Raw genomic sequence first — 19,252 nt, forward strand, 5'->3', positions numbered from 1 at the left:
GCGCGTTTCAAGCGAACCAAGAGACCGCTCCTCCATTCCACCTCGTCTGAGTCGTTTTCTGACTCACACACAAGTCCGAACGTAGCTCTTAACCGAGACAGAAATCTGAAAGCGGGGAGGGAGAGGCCTCGCGGGGCGATTACGAATGCAATTCGCGTGCAATGCACCACCACAATCGGGTCTCTTCTCTCCCTTCGAATCGACGTGCCCTTCTTTTTCTTTCTCCGTTTTCTTCCCTTTCCACAAGATGCCGCGTTTCTCATTTTGCAGGAAATCCAGTCGAGGTCCGTCTCCTTCATCACGCAATCTGGGTTAATGTCGTTAGGTCGCGGAATCGGAGAAAAAGAGCTCCATTCAGACGGTACAGTGGTATAGTGAAAAGGATTCACGGTTTGGTAAGGGCGGATAGTTCTTCTTTATTCCACAGATTAATTCGGTATTTCATGGTTATCTATGGATTACAAATAAATCGATTATTCTTTACATAACGATCGAATTGCTCGAGTATGTCATAAAGTGCGCGTTTCGTTACATGTAACATTTTTTAAATCTTAAGAAAACGAATGTAATTTTTAATATATTGTCTGAATGAATGACGTAAACTGTTTCAAGAGAATACCGGGCAAATGTTCATGATATAGTAGTGAGTAAGGAGCAATTCGGAGAATGTACGTAAAATCTTGGCATATATGGTGCCATGTAGAAATTTGGTTACAGAATGTATGTTGTGTTATATCTATCAGTAATTTGATTAATGAGTGAGAGCATCCTCGTAGACTAAAATTATTATCGTATCGTTTCTATTTTATCACTAAATATATTTCCAATTATTTCATACCATATTTAATGAATGAGAATCTACCTGAAGCCCTACTTACTTCTTTTTAAATTAATCAATTAAATAATTGTTACAATACCATGAATTAAGGAAACATCGATTATACGTATATTTCACCAATCGCGCGATCACCTTCGGAAAACAGAAATCATAAAGCTATTACATAGTAGCAAATACGAAGGTACGAAGGTATGAAGGTAGCCTGAACTGAATCAGGATCGAAAACTTTCTACTGTCTTTCCGTTATAATAACGGTATAACGATTGCATCGGCGGCGTACTTGCTTATATTTCTGTGTATATCGATACTGTGGAAGAATAACAGGAAGTCGAGAACCGCGACGGCGGTCAAATACGAAATACAAGTGGCCTGGCCAGGCCTAGCGTACGCCAAATGATAAGCATTCCAACGCGTCCTTTGAATCACGTAACGAAGACACGTAGTCAACCACGCCATTTCCCTTCCACCGTCATGCCATGCGTGTATCCCCTCCCTTCCCTCTTTATTACTCCTTTTCTTTTTATGTGAACGCGTGCATGTGCAAACACGACGCGTCTTGCGATTCATTCAAAGGCGAACGCCTCGGTTTTTCTCAGCATTCGCTGCACTCGCGATTTCTTCACAAACGACACGGTTACTTCCAGTGAATAGAATTGAGAATCCAGAGGAAAAGTGGTATATAGTGTAAATGGCAAAATTTTCCATTTCGATATTTACGTTTCAGATTGTCCTATTATAGGTTTACTGATAAATTTAGAACTAACGCGTTGCAAAATTTGTTTATCTCTCTTGAATGTTCGACTGTGTCGACAATTCTACACAGAATATGCGTTTTATTTGTCGTTGACGCAAAACTGTGGTTTTCTCTTTGTAGATGAATAGATTGGAGAGCGAATGGCTATTCCAAACGCACGAGGCTTCACGTATTCCTACACTGGGAAAATTTTGACAGAGAAATCTGTATGCTTGCAAACATTAAAATATTATCACATGTGTGTCTAAAGGTTTGAAAATTTATAACAAAATTCTCTAACTGTCTGTTAATGCTGTGTGCCGGCTTCTATACCTATTTCGCCTTTTAAAAAAATGCATTTTGCCATAAAACTCTTCAATTATGAAAGTATGCCGATACGAAATCGAGCTTAACCCAAGATCAATTATAATGTAGGAAAACCCGATGATAAAGAACTGACAAGAGTATTGATTTTTGTGACAAATGAGTTAGTACGAGAGATACTCGATCAACGGAAAGAGTGAATCAACGGATAGTATGAGTCACTGTTCTCAGCGTGCGGACTTGCTAGACACTTTGATTTTAATTAGCAATTTATAAACTTCAATTATTCATCGTTTATAATAAAGGAAGGAACTAATGGATAAGCTACTATTTTTATATATATATATATCGCTTCAGTATTTTTATCGGAGACAATCGAATGCGAAATTGGTAATCAAAAATGCAAGTAACGCAGTCTTTTTCAAGGAGAAATAATCGAGATTCGAATCCAAGATTTTCATTTGGCACCGAATCAATTAATAATTCAAATTAAATCTACTCTACTAATAACTCTCGTTTAAATTAATATTCCTACTTAATTTCTTGAAAATAATAAAACTTTGCGGAAACATTTTTTCAACGCAATTCAAGCAATTGAAATGCTCCCTTATTACAAAAGCTGTTCAGTATTCACCAGTTTTATTATATTCAAGATCCACAATTGTATTCGGAGAGGCACGGGGCGATGAATTAAAATTAGAGCCAGGCGGAAGGTCACATCCGAACACAAGGCGAATCTTATTATGCAGGAAGGTGCATTTAAAGGAATCATCTGCGCGCTAGATACATCGACTGTGTACGCATTTCATGACACAGTTCGCCACAATGCCGCGCATTAATCGCGTAACCGTTCGTTGCGTAACCGTGGTTCCCATTGTATCCGCGAATTGTACGCGCATGTCCGCCATCATCTCCGACACGATCGACGATAATAATGGTCTTTTGTCTTCCTCCAGTCTCCGCCACGAAAACGTTAACGACGTGCAGCTTAGATACTCGCTAGGATGCCATCTAGCTTCTACGCATCATGTTATTTATTTTCTATCGGGTTGTAAATAACAGAACCACAGACACGTGGTAATTTTCTCATGGACAGAACGGTCCTTGGTGTAGCTATAGTTGGCCGCAGAAGACACTCCATGATAGACGATATGCTTCTGTAACGCGATTAAATGAATTTTCGAATAATATCATTTATTCGCAAAGTATCAAATAGAATAATGGAGAAAGATATTGTGAGCAGAAACGAATCATTTCTCAATTTCAGAAAGATAATTACCTACAAGTTGGAAAAATTACTTCATCTACAGGCTCTCCTAAAGAACGTAATTATACTGTTCGTGTAAAAAGCACTGTAGTGAAGTTGCACGAGTTACGCTTCGAGTTTTCTTGCGTCGCGTCGCGTAACAAAGTTTCGTTGGTTCGACGAAAGGGTTATTTCCCGACAAGACCTTCTTCCAGTTCGCTAAGCAAGCTGTCGGTGCACAATTATGCTTCAGCCAAATCAGAATCTCCTTGCTCCTGACGAGGGTTAATTTTGTTATGCGTTAAGTGTTCGTCCACTACGACCGTTGTTAATGGGGTGAACGCCGTCACCAGCCAACGAGGCATTTAAGGATACAACGTCTATCTGCTTTTCTTTGGATGGATATAATTAAATGTGAATGAAAAAAGGTTGCAACTAGGGTGATTTATACGAAAAGAATAACATATTCTTTGGTACAATAATTCTGCAATATAATCTATATAGCGTATTGGAAATTATATACACAAACCATAAAAATACGTAACAATAGACAAACAGTTTTGACAACATCTATATCAAAAATATTAAAATAGTATAATAAACAATTTCCCTATTTCCCTCTATCCAAATGGGAAAACAAGGAGCTACATACAATCTGTTACAAGTTAGAGTGTAGTTAAAAGAAAAATAAGTGGAGAATATATATAGATCCTCGCTATAATATTTCACGGTTAAATAATTCTATCTGATATATTTTTCATTAAATTATAGCAAACTAGCACTATCATATAAAGTACAATATTATATAATTTCAAGCAAACGCCAATAAACGTACATCAAAACGATCGATGTTGTCAAACGACGATCTGATTCGTTGAACGCAGATGACGACTCAAAAGAGACGTTCTTATAAAACGACTATTTAGCAATATCGAAGAACAAAGAAAACACAAAACCGTAACACTTGTCACGAGCTCTCCAGTAGCGAATTTGTACATATATCACGCGTTCGATTAACAGCAATTTACGAACGAGATCTTGGCGCTAATGAAGTCTAACAGACAGACGGCAGCTCTAGATATCCACCGAATTGTCGGTTTCAGCTTTTCCAGAGCTTCTGCTACTCTCAAGAGGAACAGGCGAACTTCTACGCGGATAAACTTGTATAACGAACGAACAAGGAGTGTCTGTCCATGGTCTGGCAAATCGTCGGCCAGCCTCGTGAGTCAGCCTTCGGCTAGGATTGGCAGCAATGAGATTTCGCTAACTTTGCGCGAATCATAGTCGCCAAATGGATCTTTTCACCCTCTCTCTCTCTCTCACCCTCTCTCTCTCTCCCTCTCTCTCTCTCTCCCTCTCTCTCTCTCTCTCTCTCCCTCTCCTGCCGCTGGACCACGATGCTTCACGGCGCGTTCCTCCCAACTGCAAGAAACTTATCTAATGTAATTTCAGGTTCGCTAGACTACGTAGTATCGGGGTTGGAGGTGCAAAAGAGGAAACGGTTATCTCGTCGTTTTCGGCTTGTTGGACACATATAGGGGACGCAATGATGACGGATATTCTAATGGAAAATTGATGGGCTTAGAAAGGTGGATAGTATGTATTACCTTTTTATGGTCTAATGTATTTTTTTGACTATCTTCGTTTGATCGCAGTAATTTTTCCTATATTCTTCTTTTCATTTCCAACGATCTAATAAGATATTAAAGTTGGTTAGATTTCATTATTGATTGGTCTTCATCAGCAGGTCCTTTTGATCGATCATTAGTAAAAAAAAAATGCAACGAGATTAGTATGGTTTTGTATGGAAACCGCAGGAAATTGAAAGAAAAAATTTTAGTGAAATTATCGAAAACCTTTCAAGCTAACTTGAAATCTAAGGCCGTGCGGCGAGATATTTTTGGGTATAGCTCGGAAACTAATGCCAACCGCTGATTATATGTACAGGAAAAAGTTGTTCAAAATGCTCGGTTTTGCAACATACATATTTCAAAATCATCGAAATCGGAGAGGAAGTTCGACGAGTTGACCAAAATCTTTTTTCTAAATTTCTTGCGGTATCCGCACAAAACCACTAGTGTCGTTACATTCCTTCATTGACACTCTAATGAATGGCACGCTCCTCATGGTAATTCATCACCTTGCATATAATGAAATCTAGCCTTGGCTTGAATATCGTTTCAAGGTACATGGAATTTGTGAATTTGTTTTTATAATATATGGTAGTTTTTGATGAGTGCAATCCAAAAATATTAGTTTTAAGGCGTAGAGATCATTATCTTAAAAATGTAACATAAAATATATAACATAAAGTTCATGCATGTTGCACAATCTGCTTACTAGATCTTATTTCACCATCAGAATTAGAAAGAATGCTCGACCACAATTTTTTCTCTCGTCAGTTAACAGAAATTTAGTTAAAAATTAATCGCTAAAGAATAATTTATTATTATTCTAAAAAAATGCAAAAAGAAAATGACTCACTAAAGGGTTAGGATAATCCAACTAATTTTTCTAATGCTAATATATTATTAATATTGAATCGGTACTGCGGTATTATCGATTTAAGAAGAACCGTCGTAAAATCCTGGAAGTTTTCTAGCCTCAGTTAGCCGTACTCCGCTCACGTAACTTAAAACCCATAAAACGGACTTTGTTGCTAAGATCCTGAAGATTCACAGTACGGCGACCAAGATAATTCACAACTAACTTGTCGTAATGTGTGTTGGAAAGCGGGACGCAGTAAAAATTGAAACTAAGCGAATATCTTGTTTATAACTCATAGCTCGCACCGTTTCCTAGGTTCTGCACGTAATTGTGAACTCATAAAGTCTCTCGGTTCGAAATTGTTGAGGTTGAGGTTGACTGATTGAAGAACGAGTAAATGAGTTTGTAATAGAAAAGTATATTGAAATAATTGGAGGTATAAGTATAAGTATAATGTATAAGTTTATGCTAATTCAGATCCTTACTCTCTTAGTGTTACTAGACAATAGAATGATAGGGAGCACGTTCATATATTTATAGCAAAAGGACATTACCAAAAAAGTTAACCTTATAGCTTTGGCTAGAGACTACAGGGAACATAAATAGAAATCTGTTTATTAGTTCCTTTGTTCCTAAACCTTGCAACCCAAAACATAATGTATACTCAAGGATAGAATAATATGCACCGCTCCTTATTTAGAATATTTCTGCGTAATAGCAATCTCTAGATCACGGATATACATAAATAAAGATGTAGAGTTTTTTTGAAATAGTTACTTAGACAGAAATAAAGGCCACGTACATATATCTTTTTACTGCTGACGATTCTATAGTATTCCATAAGCATCCTATGTGATCACAGGGAATATAAAGCGCACGGCAGAATCAAGAGAACATCAGCAGATGGGATAATGAGACAGTTTAACTCTTTCCGATTAGAAAGTTTCTCTTAAGCCACGTAGTGATCAGCGTTGCGCGCTCAACATCGGGCGTCTCACTTACGTGACGTGAGTCCCTCAACGTCGGAAAATCTCTGCCAATCGTTGCCGTAAAAGGCAGCTGCATCGAAAAGTTTGCGTTTATAGTCGCTGGCCATCCAGCAAGTGCAGCTCCAGCCTCGGTCGTGTAATACAATCCTCGCACTTGTGGGGTCCGTTCTGATCTCAAAGCAAAGGTTCCAATAATATTACATTGCGCACTACCCATAGCTACTGAGGAATGAATTGTCCCCATTGTCATCGCTAATCTCGACGTATTGACAGCATTACCGTCTCTATCAACGACATTAACTTTCGTCCATCCCAGGATAGTATTCATCGCATGTACTAGTTTTCCAACGACCATCTTATACTTGTTCTGCATAGACTGGAGAGTATTGGAAACTCTGGCAGCAAGTTTATCACTCCATCTGATTCGTGAGTGCATATTGTCACCATTTGAAAATACAATATCTTGAAGACACTGTTTGCTCTCAGCGTTCAGCCTTTCGACGTTTGGGCGGCACCCAAGTAAATTCGAATTAGCAACAGCGTTCACCGGATATATTCCATCGGGCAATGGATCCAAAGCGCCAAAACCATTCATCTCATTCTGGTCAAGAGTTTCCATCACTAGCTGGGATGTTACTAGTGGCGAAACATAACACTCGTAAATGTTATGACTGGTGACGGTACAGAGTCCGAAACCTTCGGCGGGTTGTTCCGGTATGTCTCCTACAGCCGAAATTCGTCCATTTGGAACCGCGATCTCAGGGATATTGATCTTAACCAAATCATCTTGCGGCGTTGTCGTATTTGATATTGACTGAAAGTACTCCATGATGGGAGCAAGCGTATATGTGGTATCGGGGATTAGGTTGAGTGGGCTAGCTTCATTGCTGTACCTATCTTCAGCATTGACAATTTGTACATGATCGATAATCACGGCATTCAACATGATAGTCATCACGTGTTGAAAGACAGCAAAGGGCACCTCTCTACGAGGATTCTCAGATTCCAGGTGGGAATACACCCTTTCGCACAAAAGAGGAAAAGTCAAGAAATCTACATTTTCGCTGTAGATACGCCTAACCGGATGTGTTCCGGAATACAGTTCATCCTGCCATAGTGGTTCGTTCGTTATCTTATCTTTTGTAACTTTGACGGCTCCTGGTGTTATCTCTGCAGGATCACGGCTCTCTTTTGGTGCCGTTTGCGCTATTTGCGCTTTTGGGTTGCGTTTATCACGCCAAGCCTTAGCGCATCGTCGTTGTTGATCGTTAAGCTTACATGGTTTTGGTAGCCCGGTTGATATCACCGTTTTCTCGTCATCAGCCCAATCTTCGGTTACTGGCGCCTCTTCATCAGTGGTCTTCCAACTGGTACTTGTTCACTAGCCATCCGGCTGCTCTGTGCCATTCTTACAAATTAAAAGGGAATGAAGATAGGTGTAATGAAATCGAGCTGTACCAGCTCACATCAAGCACGTCCTGGCCGCTGTCGACGACACCAATGCAGAAAAGCCGACCACGGACACCCGACCAAATAGAGGAAGCATATTTAGAGATTCGTCAGCACGCATTCCGAATAGTAACGGTAACCGAACCACCTGTACAAAACGCTGGAGCAAGCGAACCATTGGTCGCCTGCTACAACGCGTTGAACGAACAAATGATCCAACTGCAGACGCTGAGCTTTGGCAGTGCCCGCCCTTCACGACGACGAAGCCGGAACCCTCGTAGATCGACTTCGAGAGATAGACTACAGCAGCTCGGGTTCTGTTACTACCACGCGACGTTCAAAGAACGCGCGAAGAAATGTCGTTCCCCATGCAGCTGGAACCAGCCGTCCGCAAACACGGCATGCGACGACAGTCTAGTATCCCGCCGCATCTTTGTCACAGACAGGAAGTCGAAAATCTCCTTCCTCGTGGACACCAGCGCCGATATATGCGTATACCCACGTAACAAACTACGCGGATCCGCGAACAAAGATACGTACGAGCTGTTCGCGTCCAACGGGTCACGCATCGCGACCTACGACACCATCCTAGTGTCCCTCGACCTAGCATTGCGTCGAGCACTGAAATGGCGTTTTATAATAGCGGATGTTAACACGCCTATCATCGGCGTGGACTTCCCTTAGCCACAAGAAGTAAACGCCTCATAGATTCAATCACGTTGGCCCTGTACAACCACCCTATGACGGGCCATATAAGGTGATACAATGAGGCGAGAAAAATTATACTGTAGAAGTAAGCAACAAGCATATAAATGTATCCATAGACTGACTAAAACCCGCTTTCGTTGTACCCGACGATATCGAACATCAGCAGCGCGAAAATAGCATAGGAACCCACGACGTGTTCATACCGCTCAAAACCCTAACTACTCAAAACGCTGAGCGGGCACAGCAAAACGAAGGTGACTCAAGAAGCTATTACACCACGCGCGCGGGCAAGAAAGTTCATTTTCCTGATCGTTTTCAGGCAGGTCGTAGATAAGCTAGCGCGTAGATCTACCTGCTCGAAGAAAAAAAACGTTATTACTGGTAAGGGGGTACTGTAGCGGCATTCGACAGCAAACCTTCCAACTGTTTCTGTCCCGTGGTTTGCTACACAGAGACCCCATCTTTCGGACAAGATGATTGCCAGATGTCGAAATATTTTCATAGCATACTTTCAACTAACTAGCCTAAGGACCTGCTATAAATCTTAGGATTTTTGTAGCTAAGGTCCTTCAAATGAACAAACAGTTTTAGTCTTAGCATTCCTAAATTTGTTACCTACTACGGAAAGATATGGGAAATCTAATTTTTCTCACGTACGATGCTTCCCGCTAGCAATTTTCTCTCGAGGGCGATTAACATTCTTCCCCAATCACCAACCTAGAGATTAACCAATTAACAGCGACGTCCATTTCTTTCCTCGGCTTTCCTCGACGAATCCGGTGATCTCGTATCCTAATCCCATCATAGTTTTCCTCTGTAGCACCATCGTGACGGAAAGGCAGTTGGTAGTTGACTAGAGTTCCTCGACGCATCTTGAGCAATCATCATCCTAACTTGTACCGCGCACTCTGCTCAACAGCTATCGTAACACATCGTCTAAAAGTTGAGTTATAACCCGAAGTGCGAACCGCCAAGTGTAATTGCGAGCTCTACGTAAAGTGTACATCGAGAGTATTATTAATAAATATACTGTTAATTATACTCAAGTAATTCTTCAACACCTATCACGACCTATCCACTTCAATTTTATTCCCTTGGTGATAGAATGACAGCTGTTGTTGATATGTATGCGGTACGAATCGTTATACAAATGTCACTTTAAAGTCAACAACAACAACGTTAGGACGTTAGGACACGACACGAATCGATGATACACGTATAGCCACGTGGATTGTTAATAAAAGAAAATAGATCGAGAAATCTACGTTGGACGCTGGCCAAGGAAGAAATAAATTGTGAGATAATTCCAAGTATATTAAAAACACCCGCAAAGCTACAAGTTGATTCTGTACAGTTATTAAGCACAAATCAAAAGAATTTTAATTGAAATCTGAGAGGAAAAGGTGAAAAGCAGAAAGCAAGCAAACGAGACACAGGTATCGCAGAAATTCAAATGTTGAGCAAGCAAAGATCGGGTGAAAATTCATTTACAGTACAGATTTGTTTAAAGGATGGGACTGGAAAATATGAACGATACAAAATGAGAGACCAAGAGAATAGAAATGTATCAAGCGTCAGATGTGAAATTTTTGTAGCTCATTACGCGTAATACATTATGCGCTGCTGAGAGGTTAAAGAAAAAAAACAACTGCATCCTTTGATGTCACGAACGGATCTACTTTTCAAATTATATCAAAACAAGAGGATGTTTCGAACAAATTCAAATTTTCTCTGTTTTCGCGTGACAGAATCAGAATAACGTTTAACAGACGTGTTTATGGGCAAGAAATGGCGTCAAGAGCAACGGAATAGGTGAAAGAGACCTGTCCGTGGCAAAGTTCTCATTTCGCGGATATCAAAAGGGCCGCAGGTGGTGTCTGCTCCCGCCTTCTGCGCTATTGACAGTCTGGATCCTTTTGTTTCTTGCTATAAATCAATATCTGCAGATTGCTGCCGTCGCGACCTTTCTAACTGCTGACGGGAATTAAAGCGAGGACGTCGATCTTTTTTAGACAGGGAACGTTCGTAAGTTCGTCGAAAACTTGCCATACTTCTTTCGTTCATTTACTGACACAAACCGTGAGAAACGCAACGTGTTAGTTTTTTTAACCTTTTTCTTTTTCGGTAGTAGAACATTTGGATGTTTTCACATATTAAGACTGCAAAGGGAAAACACGATAAGTCACGTTTCACATTTTTGCGGGGAAACTGTTTTATGATTCAGTACGTTGTCTATCAACTTCATATTATCAAATTTTTCTCAGTATGTGATTCTAGAGCAAAACATGTGCTCTTTCCTCTTTAAAATTTGCAAAATATTATAATAAAATAAAAAATATAAGAAATTATAATATATCACGATATTACATCTTCAGACCTGACAGGTTCTTTCTATCTTAAATTTTATCCTATTAACATCGGAAAATTAACAAGATGTACTTATCACGTTTTTCTCCTGTGATCTTCGTATGAAATACTACCAACAATTGGGAATTCTATCTACCTTTTCCAAAGTAGTATTCTAAATTACGCTTATGGCGACACTGTCGATAGATTAAAAAAATCTTTACCCTATTTTTTCTACTCGATCTTCCTACTTTTGATTAATACTCGTCCTATGTTCACAATCCACGTCGAAAGAAACTCCATTTATAATATAGAGCCCTATGAATGTCTTTCTTCAGCGAAAAATGATCTCGAAATCCTGCCCTCTCCCTATGATGTTTGGAACTCTGCGTTTTCCCTTTGAATCATAGTGTAGAATGCCGGCGTACGAATGTGCACGAAAGAAAGAAGAGAAAGAAAATCTCGGGGTTTAGTGCACGGCTCGGTTGACGATTTAATTGTAAGACCATTGTCAAGTGTTCCAGTGTCCGTAAACCGAGGAAGAAATTAAGCCCACTGTGTGTGGCACTATTTTACGACAGACGAAATGAAAAAGGAAATATATGGACGAAAGAGGACGATTCCATCTAGGAACCATTAATGTTCGAAATAAAAACTGTTAACAGGAGCAGAAGATCTTTTGTATTTAATCTGCAGCTTTAACGACACTACTAATAGTTAAATCCTGAAATAAACTAGAAATATTAAACGAGACCGCCACGTTCAAAGGATTTTGATATTCCAATTACCTGAAAAAGCGACAAACGAAAAAAATTCTACACGAGCCCCAGTTTACGTGACTTTTACCTTTGCATCCGCACGTTTTGCTTTATCCTTAAGCTAATCGGGTTTTAAAGAATACAGAAAGTTTGTACGAATTAAATCAAGAATTAAACTTCATGAAAAGAATCCTGAAAATTTGTCATCTGATTTTTAATTTTTAAGAATATAAAGAAGAGAGAAAAAAAGATTATCGAAGATAATTCCGTGTCAACTTTCAAGCAATTGATACCACACCACGATCGGCCGCAAGCTTCACAAACAGCCGCAACCTGGCAACAAGCTCTCCGCCCACCTTTCGTCCTTTGTGTCACGATCTTGGCATAACTTCTGCCCAGTTAATGAAGCACCCTGAGCACTTACCGCAGCGATAACCGCGAACTTTGATCCTATCACTCCGCATTGCCTTATACCGCGCTATCGCGGCATGTTACGCGCGGATATGCCATGAAAATGGCCGCGGTAATTCACCGAGGTCTTTGCAAACTTTTCATGTTGCTCTTTTATTCGCCAGCCGTACGTTAACGGGAATATTATAAGGAAATTTTCTTCGTGAATCGGGAAGATTATCAAGGTGCAGTTTGATCACGTAACATATCGTATTATTAAATAATTTCCATATCTCCAAAAGTACTTTCATTAATGACGAAATGGGGCACGCAATTCTGGGACATTTTACATCTCTTTGTCTTCAGAAATTTTAGTCGTATCTTTTTTATCGTTTTCTTTTTCACTATGTTTAATTGACAATAAATTTACATCACCGATCGGTCAATGCATATTTCGAGCACTCTGATATAGCGCGGCCATCGGATTCTCTAATCGATCTTTACCAATCAGTAATCATACAAAGGATGACGAGACACATTCAAGAATGAAGTTTTTATCGACGATAATTTCTTTTTAATATCCTTAATATCCAACTCTTTCGCCATCCCCCCTTTAATTCATTCATATGATGGGAATACAATGGGATAATTCAATCTGCTGCATCAACGGGTTCAATTTTTCGATTCTACAAGAGCGCATCGGAAGAGAAAATCAGTCGGTCGTGCCACCCACGACCCACTTCTTAACACGGTTAGAGGATTATTTACACGACATGGACCGTGAAAATCCTCGATAGGATACAACAAACTTGTTTACGAGCGGTTTGAGCTCGAGCGGCAGCTCCGATAGCCCATACATGTCAGGCAACGGTATTCCCTCTCTTCAACTCCACGCCACGCTCTCTGTCCCTGCTCAGGATCAATATGTTTCTGTCGTGAGATCGGCGAGCCGGTGAAACGTGCTGGAAAACTCGTGGCGCCTTCCAGGAGGCCGACGATAAATCTTGATTTCCAGGTATCGATATGCCAGACTGTATATATCCAGGAAATACTCTAGGTCACATCTAAGTGTAGACTGAGATCGATGACTCACTCGACGTTGGATAATTTCGATCGACGAGTACAATACAACCCCCGCACTCTACAGCCTGTACACCCCTTCCGCTACGCGTGGCTTTATCTTGCGAACCGCGTCTCCGACCACGATTATTAACTGTTCAAAATGAAGCGGCGTTATCTCGTTTCCTTCCTGCGTATGATAGGTGAAAAGGTGTTCTTTATGTGCAGAAACATTGAACGGATCAGATGTAATCTTTCAGAGATTTCGTGTTTTATTTACAACACGATGGGTTATATACGATGTATTTCTCGTGTTAACGCTGTGAGTGTTAGAGAAATTTGTGTTAGAGAAGAGTAAATACTATATATAAGTGCAAGGGAATTATATGAAGGCCACAAGTGAAAAAGTGAGAAGTAACATGCCCTGTGTTTTATAGAATGTATTTTGAAATTGAATATATTGTTATTCAATATATTTCAAGATTATCAGTTTTTAAATTATTTATTTGTTTTGGGCAATAAATATGTCTTTAGTCACTCTCTTGAATACTTAGAAAGTATTAATAACATTGGTTATACAGTCCAATATTGCTTAAGTTAAAAAGAAACATAACAATTAATAATTTTAAAGAAGCTCTTAATTCTGTACAGGTAATAATTTGCATTGAAAAGAAGAGAAATTTTGTTGTCTTATTCGTCGTTTATGTGACAGGAATTCGCAAACCGGACTGTCCTTCGATCGACATAATGAAGCCAATTCACCAGAAGGTTCCAGATTACACGGCAACACGTCGAACCTGTTTTATTGATGCAGAGATTGATGCACCGCTCGAGAACAAACACAACAATCAACCTGTCGAAACAGTCATTTGCATTTCGGATCTTCGTTAATTGTGCCGGCGATGGTCGAGTGACCTGACCTGTCTAACGATCAACTCGATACTGTCTATAAACTTGTGTTTTAATCAATACGAAACACGGTTCCAACTCATCGATTCGATATAATGAATCATCCATATTCAATTCGAAAATATAACTGCGTAATCTACGTATCCAATTATCGAAGAATATAAACATGAGTAGGCATTTTTTAATTTACAAACACGTATTGCATTCCTTAAATCGTGCGTCGATCAATAATTCCTTGGTTGTGACAAAAAAGGTGTCAGCAACTCAGCAATTCCAGCATCGACGTTGCCACCACGCCAACGGTGTCTCATTGAAAGAAAACCCCCACGAAATGACCAACACTCGTTATTGCTGAACGTTGTTTAACGCCGCTTTGCGAAAGACACGTTTCAAATACCCACGGTGCCACCGGGACCGAGCAGAATCAGCACCACGCTAACCTCATTTCCCTGGCCAACAACTGCAGATTTGACGCAATCGATTCCAACCTTCGGACTACGGACATTTTTGAAATGTGACATCTGTTTTTCTCGCGCGACAGTACGTAGATATATAGCGCACACATATGTCGAGATGATTTACTTTTCCGAGAGATAGAATTATTCCGCAAATAATTAATGTGTCATGCCATGTGAAATGTCAATTATAATTGGTCTAAAATTTCTTCTGAAACGAGAATATAGAAAATCATATTGCTCATAATTGATTTAAAAAGTATTTAACACCCATTATATTCTAAGTTAAACATTTCGCAATATGTCGGACGAGCCTTCCTGACAATTCAGAATTTTCACGAGCCAGCAGAGAGATTCGTTTCAACAACATCTACGTCTTCAGACGTTCAACGGGAAAACGATGGAAGCAAATTCGCGTGAACGGTATTCGGCCCGGCGTATTGAGCATTTTTCCATTAAAGTCAGCAGAAATAATAGGAGGACGGGAGCATATGTAGTTTAAGTAAGGATGGTTTCTCGGTGAACAATTTCTACGGAGAAAAGGCACTACGCATCGAAGAATAGTGGATTTTCCGACACCAGATGATCTTCCATTATCCGGACAGGTTGAACGGGCTAGGATTTTCCGCAGGCTTCACCGGGAGAGCTCCGAGAATATTTATCCGACCATCCAGTCCTCTTTCTTTCTAAACGCGACACTTAGGATCGCACCATTGTTCCTCGCTCCTTGCTACCTCCCGACAAGTTTCATTCGCCGGTTCTCTTCGACCCAGGGATCAGTATGCTCGTTGTTAACCACTGGCAATACTGACGATACGAGGATGTTTCATTTCCTCATCTTCGGGATACCTTTGTCTGCATGGGAACAATCGTCCTCTCTTCCGATATCTTTTCTCGTGTCTTCTGATCGTCTAGGATCGTTTGGGATCGTTCTAAAGTGTACTATGATTTCGTAGATTTAATTATAATTTCACAAGAGAGAGCGGAACATTGTCTCAAGACCTTCTCCCTTTAATTTACTATTTTAACTCTATGTCTAAAGAAAGCTATTGAAACATTATACACAATTTGTATTCGATGATCCAACCTTGTAATTTAATTGAAATCAGAGAAGTTTGCGTTTCCATCCACGTCATGAACGTAACATAATATTAGAAAAGAAGGGGTTAAATTGATGAATTTGATAGAAAGACTATTTCGTTAAAAAATATTGCACAAAAGACTTCGGAATAGAAAATTTGCTTGATTATCTTTTAAGTGGAAAATGAAAGCGGCTTAAGGGGAAAAACGATAACGCGGAAGTGAAAATTTATCAGGATTCGCCACTATCTTGTTTGAAGACGGGACCAGATGCGACCAAATATATCTCTAGATGTACCAGATCGATACCAGAGGTAACCGTGTATTACGTAAGCGAAATTGTCGAAAGCCAGCAAGCTCGCTCGTGACCCAGGCCAGCTTTGACCTTGGCCTGCATTCAGGACTGCTGCTGCAGATGTATCAACACAAATGCATCAGTTGTACGATGGCGTGTCGCGCACGATCCAATACTTGAGTGCGCACGCGTTGTTTGCCAAAAAAGGCAGGCTGCTGCTCGTTTCAAAATTTCGTATCCTCCGAAACAACTTTCAGGAAAATATCGAAGATATAACAAAGTATTTACCACAAAGAATTGTGAATTTTTTTAACTAGAAAAACTATTACGAATAATAATACAAATCTTGAACGCGTTAATTTTAACAATATTCGCAAAAAATAACAGTTTTTCATAAGAATAAACCACTACTGGCATCGTAGATTATCTGCGGAGGAGTGTGAAACTATTTTTGAACGATCCTGTATATTAAAACGCGAACAGAATTGAGTTTTTCTAAGTTTACGTGCGCAGTATGCTGAAGTATTTGCAAGCACACGTGTGCGCAGCCCGTTCGTGGCTGAACAACTGCAACCGTGCCAAGAATTCGCTTCTCCTCTACCCTCTACACTCTACCCTTTCCCAGAGGGTGAAGCTGACCTGTGACCCAAGCGCCACTTCTTTCACAACTACTACATGCAAAACAGTGGATAGATTCTTAACTGCTGACACGCGCCGCTAACTTTCTCGCTTCCGGTTTAAACAAACATCCCAAATTCCCTTACATCGGCGTAGGTTCTAAAATATACCGACTGTTTAAAAAAATCAAGCGATGCTTTTTCACTCAATTACGAATGCTAAAAATGTATGAGACGCATTATTTAAACTGCGATTAATACGTGAACTACTACGTTTTCATGACTAAACAATTTATTTCCTACGAACACCGATTAGTTTGTATAAACGAAATATTTACTAATTCGACAAACAATTTTCATATACATCCCGCAAATAAAACGACTGTGATACATAATTTACTACATGTATATTCTTTTAATGCTTCGTCATAAAGATGCAAATAGTTCAAGGATCAGAGAGACTGCACACAAGTATCCAACCGGTCGTTCACAAATAAATCTTCTAACACCAACCAATGTTTCAACGCGATTTATTATACCTCTCTCTTTTGCTTCATTCTCCTATTAATATCCTATTATAAATCTCGATTAAAAGTGAAGTTATCCTAAAAATTCATCTTTGAAGAAGTGAGTATGATTATGCGATTTATCTGATTTACGATCCGCGTGGCTATGCGTTGGAATCTTTTGGCGGAGTTTGAACTAGTATGGCGAAAAGTATGAAAGGGAAACGACAGAAAAATCGACCCGCGCATGAACGTCATACGGCATACAAAAGTCGTGATCGATAGCAAATTGCGTACAGAGTATCCAGGTGCATCAAGGATTTATGGATGTGTTTAACGCGCGAGACTATGTTAGATCCTTCCTTCCAAATATTGCAGAGGATTAGAAAACCGTAATTCTCTGGATGGTTAAACACGTGAATTATTTACCGAAGGGATGGAACGCCACATGTATAAGCTCGAACAACGGACCTCCGTTCGCCCTCAATTGCCGAGCGTAATTAACTTGCATAGGATAAAATTAAGCTGTCTGGCCCAACCTCTCGTTACCGCGGCAAAAACATTTGCTCGACAGTTTCCAAACGTTAGGCGAAATCCCACCGTCCGCTCGGGCTAATGAAATTCGAATAAACGCCGCGAAGCTTTGCCTAAGCGCGTGCGGAACTCTTGATACCAAGGGGCCATTATTTCCTTTTGAATCCTACAAACACAGGACCGCTACGCTGTCAGAACTATTCCCCCAGAAGCTGCTCGGTGCTTACCAGAAATTTCGTACAAGTTTATTTTGAACTGCGCTCACGAAGATTATTATAGTGCACGAATAAGACAGGTGTTTAAGGGATAAGTAGTAAGTATAATTGTTGTGAGTATAATGTGTAACAATATTGTGTAAAATAATGGTGATAGAAAACGAACGTTGAAAATGGTTCCGTGAAAGAGAGGTAAAAGTTACTGTTACCGTGCTGAAAGACGAGGCTTTCTTCTGTCTCTCACGATCGGTATTTCACTCTCGCCGATCGATGTTCCTCGACTATTTTTCGGGTACTCGTGTTAAAGCGGAAAATACGAGTTGTTTCAGGGATAAAAACAAACGGTGCTATAAAAGGATCGATTTGATGAACGTGAGGAGAGAAAGCGAGAACGATAGACTGACATTTACTCTGCTGTCTCTTAAAATGTCTTAAATAACGTTTAATTCTATTTACTCGAACGAACGTTTAGAAAGAACTTCCAATTATATTCTATCGCAATTATTCTGATATTGTAGCATCTTTACTACAATTAGTTCATTTATAATAAATGGATTAAACGAATTTTGGTTAAACAGGAAACGATAGTTGTTTAACGTGAACTAATCACAATGACGTACTATAATTAAGATAACTAATCAGTTGATTTGCAACTCTCGTCACTACGGTTTCAACGTTCTCTCTCACGCGGACCACACTATTTCGACAACGTAATTTGTACTCCCCGACTTCTCGATTCACACTCTCTGATTTTTCAACTAACACTCCCTGACTTCTCAACTAACGCTGACTGTTAATTCGTCTTTGTCCCTTAGCATCCCTTTGTCTTTTGTCTTAGCCCCACCACGCATGTGTTTCGCAACCGCTCGTGACCAGTGTCACGCAGGCCTTTTCCGCGAAACTATTCGATTGAAGTACCGACGATACATTGTTGGGCATGTCGGCACTTCGACTTTCTCGCGACATTGTTTATAGTTCGGCTGATATCTCTTAGGGCTTTCGTCCACGATACTACAATATTTTATGACAAGATATCTGTTGTATTAATAGGAAGATATGAAACACCTCTGTAATCTTTACAGAATGCCAACATTATCTCAAATATCTTGCCCATTATTTTTCATTATAGTTCCATTCTGATATTTCGCCAAGATAACGCTTCTCTTTCAAAAACTGAGGATTAATCATCTCGTTGCTGGTTATAGCAAAGCAACCCCTTCACAAGCCAGGAGAAATCATCTTTTACAATCTCGAAGAAAGGAGAGGCTGTGCAAACTTCCGCCCGGTCGAGCGCTAAATAATTATCCTAATTCC

At 39.9% G+C, this 19,252-nt stretch overlaps 2 protein-coding genes across 25 annotated transcripts in view; one reads left to right on the forward strand and one right to left on the reverse strand.

The window, feature by feature from the left end:
- LOC122573527 overlaps positions 1–9,970 on the forward strand; it is a 40,191-nt gene extending 30,221 nt beyond the window's left edge. Inside the window, exons 1-3 of one of the 2 annotated variants that reach the window (XM_043740008.1) lie at positions 3,919–4,362; positions 4,594–4,737; positions 7,941–9,970. In XM_043740008.1, the coding sequence (XP_043595943.1) occupies positions 4,717–4,737; positions 7,941–8,750 (831 nt within the window). In that variant the 5' untranslated portion in view covers positions 3,919–4,362; positions 4,594–4,716 and the 3' untranslated portion in view covers positions 8,751–9,970. Of the gene's footprint in view, positions 1–3,918; positions 4,738–7,940 lie in introns of those variants that run through there. The other variant, XM_043740007.1, reaches the window with a different exon arrangement.
- LOC122573521 (disks large 1 tumor suppressor protein) overlaps positions 1–19,252 on the reverse strand; it is a 533,282-nt gene that overhangs the window by 62,438 nt on the left and 451,592 nt on the right. The window lies entirely within an intron of this gene.

The sequence above is a fragment of the Bombus pyrosoma genome, linkage group LG12 (genome assembly GCF_014825855.1).
Source record: "Bombus pyrosoma isolate SC7728 linkage group LG12, ASM1482585v1, whole genome shotgun sequence".
In the NCBI taxonomy this organism is placed as follows: Eukaryota; Metazoa; Arthropoda; class Insecta; order Hymenoptera; family Apidae; genus Bombus; species Bombus pyrosoma.